General features: G+C 49.0%; 1 protein-coding gene across 2 annotated transcripts in view; it reads left to right on the top strand.

Moving 5' to 3' along the window:
• The window catches only part of cadm3 (cell adhesion molecule 3), a 64,220-nt gene extending 56,208 nt beyond the window's left edge, over positions 1–8,012 (top strand). For both annotated transcript variants that reach the window (XM_031562959.2, XM_031562958.2), the window contains 2 exons: positions 6,589–6,714; positions 7,330–8,012. In XM_031562959.2, the coding sequence (XP_031418819.1) occupies positions 6,589–6,714; positions 7,330–7,448 (245 nt within the window). In that variant the 3' untranslated portion in view covers positions 7,449–8,012. The remainder of the gene's footprint in view (positions 1–6,588; positions 6,715–7,329) is intronic.
• The last annotated feature ends 2,319 nt before the right edge of the window (positions 8,013–10,331 follow it).

The following is a 10,331-nucleotide window of genomic DNA, read 5'->3' as shown; positions in this document are numbered from 1 at the left end:
AGAGAGACCTGATCCAGACTAGAGAGACCTGATCCAGACTAGAGAGACCTGATCCAGACTAGAGAGACCTGATCCAGACTGATCCAGACTGATCCAGACTAGAGAGACCTGATCCAGTCTAGAGACCTGATCCAGACTGATCCAGACTAGAGACCTGATCCAGACTAGAGACCTGATCCAGACTGATCCAGACTAGAGAGACCTGATCCAGACTAGATACCTGATCCAGACTAGAGAGACCTGGTCCAGACTCCCCTGATCCAGACTAGAGAGACCTGATCCAGACTAGATACCTGATCCAGACTAGAGAGACCTGGTCCAGACTCCCCTGATCCAGACTAGAGACCTGATCCAGACTAGAGACCTGATCCAGACTGATCCAGACTAGAGAGACCTGATCCAGACTAGAGACCTGATCCAGACTAGAGAGACCTGATCCAGACTAGAGAGACCTGATCCAGACTAGAGACCTGATCCAGACTCCCCTGATCCAGACTCCCCTGATCCAGACTAGAGACCTGATCCAGACTAGAGAGACCTGATCCAGACTAGAGACCTGATCCAGACTAGAGAGACCTGATCCAGACTAGAGACCTGATCCAGACTAGAGACCTGATCCAGACTAGAGAGACCTGATCCAGACTAGAGACCTGATCCAGACTAGAGAGACCTGATCCAGACTGATCCAGACTGATCCAGACTAGAGAGACCTGATCCAGACTAGAGAGACCTGATCCAGTCATGCAGATCTCCCAGATTAAGAGTTATGATTCAGGATTCAGTGACTTGCTGCTGTGCTTGATCCAAAGAGGAGCCTTGGTCCTTGTTCCTTTGTCAAAGCAGAACCCTTAGAACCTTAGAACCTTAGTCCCTTGGTTTGATCCAAAATGGAGTCTTGGTCCTTGTTCCTTTGTCAAAGCAGAACCCTTATTCCCTTTGTTTGTTTTCGAAGTGGAACCTTTCCAGGTTCCTGCTGTGTACCATACAGAGGGCCTCTGTGCCTCTGTGCCTGTGTGCCTGTGGGTTCTAAAGCTGTTTCTGTGTTAACGCCTAATGAACGTTCATGTATGTGTGTGGACCTGTACTTCCCCATAATGCACCTGTTCCGTGTGGACCTGTCCTTCCCCATAATGCACCTGTGTCCTTCCCCATAATGCACCTGTTCTGTGAGGCTGGCCAGCCTGATGCCAAATGAGTCACCGTGTGAAGGAGATGAGATAATGAGATGCGAAGATGAGATAATGAGATGCAAAGATGAGATAATGAGATGCGAAGATGAAATAATGAGATGCGAAGATGGGATAATGAGATGTTAATGAGATGTGGAGATGAGCACTCCTGGTGAGGTGGTGTCCGGGTTCGACAGGCGGGTGGGAGGTGGGAGCGGCATGTTGGAGCTGGAGGTGCAGCTGCTCTGCTGGAGGCTCTAGGGTTAGGTCTAGGCTGCCGTCCGTTCTGCCCACTGATGGGTCTGTGGGTCTGAAACAACCCCGCCAGAAGGGGGCGCACAGCTCCAGGCAGTCAGGATCCCGGAGCTGTCCTGAACACACAGTGAGTTATGCCTGCTGTCCGTGGTCCTGATCCCACAGTGAGTTATGGCTGCTGTGCGTGGTCCTGATCCCACAGTGAGTTATGGCTGCTGTCCTGAACACACAGTGAGTTATGTCTGCTGTGCGGCTGCTGTCCGTGGTCCTGAACACAGTGAGTTATGTCTGCTGTCCGTGGTCCTGAACACACAGTGAGTTATGGCTGCTGTGTGGCTGCTGTCCTGAACACACAGTGAGTTATGCCTGCTGTGTGGCTGCTGTCCTGAACACACAGTGAGTTATGCCTGCTGTGTGGCTGCTGTCCGTGGTACTGAACCCACAGTGAGTTATGGCTGCTGTCCGTGGTCCTGAACACACAGTGAGTTATGTCTGCTGTGCGGCTGGTGTACTGAACACACAGTGAGTTATGTCTGCTGTCCGTGGTACTGAACCCACAGTGAGTTATGGCTGCTGTGCGGCTACTGTCCTGAACACACAGTGAGTTATGCCTGCTGTGTGGCTGCTGTCCTGAACACACAGTGAGTTATGCCTGCTGTGTGGCTGCTGTCCGTGGTACTGAACCCACAGTGAGTCATGGCTGCTGTCCGTGGTCCTGAACACACAGTGAGTTATGGCTGCTGTGGGGCTGCTGTCCTGAACCCTGCTGTCCGTAGGCCCGAACACACAGTGAGTTATGTCTGCTGTGCGGCTGCTGTCCTGAACACACAGTGAGTTATGGCTGCTGTCTGTAGGCCTGAACACACAGTGAGTTATGCCTGCTGTCCTGAACACACAGTGAGTTATGGCTGCTGTCCGTAGGCCTGAACACACAGTGAGTTATGTCTGCTGTGCGGCTGCTGTCCTGAACACACAGTGAGTTATGGCTGCTGTCTGTAGGCCTGAACACACAGTGAGTTATGCCTGCTGTCCTGAACACACAGTGAGTTATGCCTGCTGTGCGGCTGCTGTCCTGAACACACAGTGAGTTATGCCTGTTGTACGGCTGCTGTCCTGAACACACAGTGAGTTATGGCTGCTGTCCGTAGGCCTGAACACACAGTGAGTTATGGCTGCTGTGGGGCTGCTGTCCTGATCACACAGTGAGTTATGGCTGCTGTCCGTAGGCCTGAACACACAGTGAGTTATGCCTGCTGTGCGGCTGCTGTCCATGGTACTGAACCCACAGAATACACAGTGAGTTATGCCTGCTGTCCGTGGTCCTGAACCCTCGTGGGCTTCTCTCTGCTGTGCGGCTGCTGTCCTGAACACACAGTGAGTTATGCCTGCTCCCTGAGCTGTCCGTGGTCCTGAACCCTCGTGGGCTTCTCTCTGCTGTGCGGCTGCTTATGAGGCTGTAGCTGTAAACTTGGGTTAGCAGGACAGTGATGGAGAAGGATCCCTGACATCCAGTCTGGTAGCAGAGCAGCAACAGATGAATAGAGGAGGGTCACTCCAATCCAGATTATTATAAGATCAGTGCACACTCCCTCTCTCTCCCTCTCTCTCCCTCTCTCTCCCTCACTCCCTCTCTCCCTCTCTCTCCCTCTCTCTCCCTCTCTCTCCCTCACTCAGTCCTTCTCTCTCTCTCTCTCTCCTTCACTCCTTCTTTCTCTCTCTCTCTCTCGCTCGCTCACTCCTTCTTTCTCTCTCTCTCTCTCCTTCACTCCTTCTTTCTCTCTCTCTCTCTCGCTCGCTCACTCCTTCTTTCTCTCTCTCTCTCAGTCCTTCTCTCTCTCTCTCCCTCAGTCCTTCTCTCTCTCTCTCCACTACTCTCTCAGTGTTAGAGGTGGGGTAGCATACGCCCTGGCTGAGTGCTGAGTGGACTGGGGTCCGTGTCAGGATGAGGATGAGGATGAGCGGCCGGTTCTGTGTGAAGAGCACTCCTGACCCCCCCCCCCCCCTGCCGGGGTCACATTGAAGTCCTGATCCCTGGAATGGGCCTCTTTGTGGGATTACAGGGTCCGCTCTTAAGCAGAGGCTCACTGCCTCTTACCAGGGCCACACAGATACACTGGCATCCAGGAAGAGTAGAGGTGGAGGGAGGGAGAGAGAGAGAGGAAGGGAGGGAGGGAGGGAGGGAGAGAGAGAGAACCATAGAGTTTTAGAGAAAGGAGAGAGAGAGGGAGGGAGGGAGGGAGGGAGGGAGGGAGAGAGAGAGAACCATAGAGCTTTAGAGAAAGGAGAGAGAGAGGGAGGGAGGGAGGGAGAGAGAGAGGCAGATAGACAAGGAGATAGAGAGAACCATAGAGCTTTAGAGAAAAGTAGAGAGAGAGGGAGGAAGTGAGAGAGAGAGGAAGGGAGGGAGAGAGAGAACCATAGAGCTTTAGAGAAAGGAGAGAGAGAGGGAGGGAGCGAGAGAGAGAGGAAGGGAGGGAGAGAGGGAGACAGACAAGGTGATAGAGAGAACTATAGAGCTTTAGAGAAAAGTAGAGAGAGAGGGAGGAAGTGAGAGAGAGAGGAAGGGAGGGAGAGAGAGAACCATAGAGCTTTAGAGAAAGGAGAGAGAGAGGGAGGGAGCGAGAGAGAGAGGAAGGGAGGGAGAGAGGGAGACAGACAAGGACAGAGAGAGAACTATAGAGCTTTAGAGAAAGGGAGAGAGAGAGGGAGGGAGTGAGAGAGAGGGAGGGAGTGAGGGAGACAGACAAGGAGATAGAGAGAGAACTATAGAGCTTTAGAGAGAGAGGGAGAGAGGGAACTGAAGAGTAAGAGCATTATTGCTGAAGCAGGGGTCTGGAAGAGAGAGGGAGGGGTAGAGAATTTGAGAGAGAGAAAGAGAGAGAAGGAAAGAGAGACACTGTTACTGCTGGGTTAAAGAAGAGGTCTGGAAGAGGGAGAGAAAGACAGAGAGAGAGGGGGGAGGGAGAGAAAGAGAAAGGGAGAGGGGGAAAAGAGAGAAAGAGGGAGAGAGAGAGAGAGAGACAGGGGGGAGAGAAAGAGGGGGGAGAGAGAAAGAGAGAGGGAGAGGGAGAGGGGGAAAAGAGAGAAAGAGAGAGGGAGAGAAAGAGGGAGGGAGAGAGGGGGAAAAGAGAGAAAGAGGGAGAGAGAGAGAGAGAGAGACAGGGGGGAGAGAAAGAGGGGGGAGAGAGAAAGAGAGAGGGAGAGGGAGAGGGGGAAAAGAGAGAAAGAGAGAGGGAGAGGGGGGCAAGAGAGAAAGAGAGAGAGAGGGAGGCTGTGTTAAAGCAGAGGTCTGGTAATCTGAGCTGGCCCTGAGCGGATCACCTCTGCCTGCAGCCTCACACCAAGAAGAGCTGTGTGGGGTTAAGTAGTACAGAGAGGGGTGTGTGTGTGTGTGTGTGTGTGTGTGTGTGTCTGTGTGTGTGTGTCAAAGCTCCTAATCTCACAGGAGCTGCACCAGCACAATGCTTCACTACTGGCCTCTTCTCTCCATCAATATCTACCTCTCCCTGCTCTTCTCTCTTCTCTCCATCAATATCTACCTCTCCCTGCTCTTCTCTCCATCTGTCTTTCTTTCTGTCTTCCTTACAGCCACACTTTCTGTCCTTCTCCTTCTTCTCTCTCTTTCTCCATGTTCTTGCTTTCTCTCCTCCTCTCTTTCTCTCCTCCGCTCTTTCTCCCTGTTCTCCCTGTTCTCTCTATTCTCTCCTCCTTCTCTCTGTTCTCTCTGTTCTCTCATTCTCTCTGTTTTCTCCTCCTCTCTTTCTCCCTGTTCTCTCTATTATCTCCTCCTTCTCTCTATTCTCTCTGTTCTCTCTTTCTCTCCTCCTTCTCTCTTTCTCTCCTTCTCCCAGTTTCTCTCTGTTCTCTCTGTTCTCTCTATTCTCTCCTCCTTCTCTCTGTTCTCTCTGTTCTCTCCTTCTCTCTGTTTTCTCCTCCTCTCTTTCTCCCTGTTCTCTCTATTATCTCCTCCTTCTCTCTATTCTCTCTGTTCTCTCTTTCTCTCTCTCTCTCTGTTCTCTCCTTCTCTCTATTCTCTCTGTTCTCTCTTTCTCTCTCTCTCTCTGTTCTCTCCTTCTCTCTGTTTCTCTCTTTCTCTCTCCTTCTCCCTGTTCTCTCTGTTCTCTCTGTTCTCTCTGTTCTCTCTCCTTCTCTCTGTTCTCTCTTCTTCTCTCTGTTCTCTCCTTCTCTCTGTTCTCTCTCCTTCTCCCTGTTCTCTCTTTCTCTCCTTCTCCCAGTTTCTCTCTGTTCTCTCTGTTCTCTCTTTCTCTCCTCCTTCTCTCTGTTCTCTCTGTTCTCTCTGTTCTCTCTTTCTCTCCTCCTTCTCCCTGTTCTCTCTCTCTCTCTCTGGGCTTCTTCTGTTGTCATCAGCCGCCTTCATCCTCGTCTCTTTTTCATCTGTTTTTCTGCTCCTCTGTTTCTGAATGTCAATTAGGAGGGGGAGGGGAGGGGAGAATGACTGGTCTGTGTGTGCGTATGTGTGTGTGTGTGTGAGAGAGAGAGAGAGAGAAACAGAACACATTTGTGTGTGCTTATGTGTTTGTGTATACATGGGAGTGTGTGTGTGTGTGTGTGTGTGTGTGTGTGTGAGAGAGAGAGAGAAACAGAACACATTTGTGTGTGCTTATGTGTTTGTGTATACATGGGAGTGTGTGTGTGTGTGTGTGCGGACTGAGTGATATAAAAGCAGTCATTGTTTGCAGACCCTGAGGATGTGTATGCATTTGTGTGTGTGTCTAGTGTGTGTGTGTGTGTGTGTTTAGTGTGTGTATATGGGTGTAGTGAGACACTGTCCGATATGAGTTGAAGATGAGACATTTGTCTAGAGTGTGAACATCTTTAATCTGCTTCACTTACAAACTCAAACTTCTCTTTGTCTCTCCTTTCTGCTGGTGTCTTTTTGTCCTCTCCCTCTCTCTCTTTCTCTCTCTTCCCCCCCGTCTCTCTCTCCCTCTCCCTCTCCCCCCCCCTCCTCTCCCTCTCCCTCTCCCCCCCCTCTCTCTCTCCCTCCTCTCCCTCTCTCTCTCTTTCCCCCTCTCCCCCCTCTCCCTCTCTCTCTCCCTCTCTCTCTCCCTCTCCCCCCCTCTCTCTCCCTCCCTCTCCCTCTCTCTCTCTCCCTCTCCCCCCCCTCTCTCTCCCTCTCTCTCTCCCCCTCTCTCTCTCTTAGACCCCACTGCCATGTCCACCTCTTCAGGAGTAGACCACGCTGTGATTGGTGGAGTGGTGGCAGTCATCGTCTTCATCATACTGTGTATGCTCATCGTGCTGGGCAGATACCTCATCAGACACAAAGGTACACGCAGACACATACACACACGCTCACACACATACACACATACACACACACACAAACGCACGCACGCGCACACACACACACACACACACACACATACACACACACACAGCCCCTAAAGACACACACACACACACACACACACACACACACACACACACACACACACAGCCCCTAAAGACACACTCACACACGCACACACACACACACAAACACACACACACTGCCCCTAAAGACACACACACACACACGCACACACATACACACACACACAGCCCCTAAAGACACACACACACACACACATACACACACACACAGCCCCTAAAGACACACATGCGCACACACACACACACACACACACACACACACACACTCACATACACTGCCCTACACACACACACAAATACATACAATAATGTCATGCACTCACACACACACACACACACACACACTAACACTGTCACACATTCATGTTTAAACACAATCACATATGTTTCAGCAAAGGAAGTGCAACAGTGACACACTGTGTTTGTGTGTTCGTGTGTGTTTATGTGTGCGTGTGTGTGCGTGTGTGTGTGTGTGTGTGTGTGTGTGTGTGTGTGTGTGTGTGTGCAGGGACATACCTGACCCATGAGGCTAAAGGTTCTGACGACGCCCCAGACGCTGACACGGCCATCATTAATGCCGAAGGCGGCCAATCAGGAGCTGACGACAAGAAAGAGTACTTCATCTAAGCTCCGCCCCCGCCGGACTCCAGAGGCCTCAGCTCCGCCCACTCTTGAAGGAGGGAGGAGGAGAGGAGAAGAGAGGGAGGAGGAGAGAAAGCAAACAGAATCATGACAGAACTCAAGAACGAATAAAAAAAAAACATCAAGAAGCAGACACTGAACTCACTCCACCCGCATCACACAGGACTGTTAGATGCTGCGCTCACACACACACACACACACACACACACACACACACACACACTCAGAACCTCCTGCTATCTTCCTGTTTTTTCCCATCCCACATTCCTACAAGTCTTTACACCTTGAACATCTCGCACGTACACACACACACACACACACACACACACACACACACACAGGCGTGATACAGTACAGAGCTGATATTACATCTACAGCCATTAAGGCATATGCGTCAAAACTCCAACATGAACGGATTCAACAGCACAACACTACACGACCAAATAAAATTCCAAACAACTCTACACAAGTCAATATACCTACTACACACACACCTCAACACACACACACACACACACACACACACACCTCAACATACACTCAAACACCCCATCATCCACCATGCACACACACACACACACACACACACAACCAAACAAACCATCATCCATCATACACACACACACACACACACACACACACACACGTATACACACCACAAGAGCCGGCTCATTGCTCGACATGACTTGACAGCAACCTTAACACACTAACACACACACACACACACACTCACCGACATTCCTATCCATTCCTGCTCCAGATTAACATACTAACCTAAACATTTACACACACAGCATGATGCCAGGAAGCTTCACACACACATTTTACAGCTCACACACACACACACACACACACACACACACACACATGTGATGCGTTACGTGACACACCCTCACACACTCGCATGTGTGATCCCCCACGACTCCCACTCAAAGCAGAGCAGCTCTATAAGACTCTATAGAACTCTATGGTACTCTATTGAACTCTATTAGACTCTATGGAACTCTATGGGACTCTATAGAACTCTATTAGACTCTATGGGAACTCTATAGAACTCTATTAGACTCTATAGAACTCTATGGTACTCTATGGAACTCTATAGAACTCTATAGAACTCTATGGTACTCTATAGAACTCTATTAGACTCTATATAACTCTATGGGACTCTATAGAACTCTATGGGACTCTATTGAACTCTATAGAACTCTATGGAACTCTATTGAACTCTATGGGACTCTATTGGACTTTATGGGACTCTATAGAACTCTATTGGACTCTATGGAACTCTATAGAACTCTATTTGACTCTATAGAACTCTATAAGACTCTATTGGACTCAATAGGACTCTATGGGACTATATGGGACTGAGAGCTGGTGCCAGTATAAATATATAAATATTATATATATGAGTATATAGCAGCGTTTTTACTCCACAGACCACGGTTTGGTATGCTGTACATACACTGCTTAGTCTCTCCCTCTCTCTCTCTCCTCCCTCTCTCTCTCTCTCTCTTTCTCCCTCCCTCTCTCTTCCTGATCTCCCTCTCTCCCCCCTCTCTCCTCCCTCTCTCTCTCTCTCTCTCATCTCCCTCTCTCTCTCACCTCCACCCCTCTCTCTCTCTCTCTCTCTCTCTCTCTCTCTCTCTCTCTCTGTTCTGTAACCCGGTGTCTAATATTGCAGTATATACTCGAAGCCTGCCTGTTTTTATTCCATGTGTGGAAATGCTGACTTGAGAAACAGACCAATGGTGTGAAACTGGATCAGAGCTCCTGCAGATGAGTCTGGCGTCTGTTCACCTCCGTCCAAACCTGTCCCACTTCTGTCTCATTCTTCTTCTTCTTCTTCTTCTTCTTCTTCTTATTATTTTTATTATTATTATTATTATTATTAGTATTATTATTATTTCATCCTTTGAGAATGCTCACCATACTGTTTTCAACGTTAACATTCCAATCTATTGTGACATCACTTACCCTGATAAGTTCCTGGAGTGATGTCATTTCCTGTGCATTCTTACAGATACAGCATGTAAAAACCAGGTAAAGGCTGCATGTGTGCATGAGACTGTACATATAGCCACATATGCCCACATGCACACACACACACACACACACACACACACACACACACACACACACACACACACACACACACACACACACACACACACACACACACACTCACAAACATACAGGGGCAGCCACAAACTTAGAGCTACAATCAGTGTCTGGGCTTACAGGCCAAATGTGATGCTGTTAGAGCTTTCATCCAAACAGTGTGTGTGTGTGTCTGTGTGTCTGTGTGTGTGTGCAGCCCCATGCCTACAGCATTACTGATTGGCAGCTCTCGCTAGCTCGTCCTCCTCCAATGAGAGCTTGTGCTTCTGATACACACACTTCCTTTCAGTGTCTGTTGGCCCCGCCCACATGTGGAGCTGTGGAGTCTCTATTCTGCACTTACAGCTATCAGCCACTAGAGGGCAGAAGCTAACTCTCTCTCTCTCGCTCTCTTTGTCTCCACTTGTACAGGAAGTAGGTCTTTTGCAGCACTGAGAAAGAGACGTTCATGTTTTAAGTTATGATCTCCTTTAGAACCTCCTTTAGAACCGTGTTTTAAGTTATGATCTCCTTTAGAACCTCCTTTAGAACCGTGTTTTTTCTTGTGTTCATTTTGGTCATCAGTGTTCTTTTTTAATTATTCTTTAATTATTTGAGCGATTTTTTTTTTGCTAAAGTTAGGTATTGTGTACTTGAACACTAGCATTTAGCATTTAGCATTTAGCATTTGTTTGATTTGACATTCAGCTGTATTTTTTTTTATAATTTCCTGTATATAGAGTTGCCTTTAACAGTCAACTACAATACTGT

Source organism: Clupea harengus, chromosome 25 (genome assembly GCF_900700415.2).
Source record: "Clupea harengus chromosome 25, Ch_v2.0.2, whole genome shotgun sequence".
Lineage (NCBI taxonomy): Eukaryota > Metazoa > Chordata > Actinopteri > Clupeiformes > Clupeidae > Clupea > Clupea harengus.
Note: the sequence above shows the minus strand (reverse complement) of the source record. Positions and strands in the feature narration are given on the sequence as shown.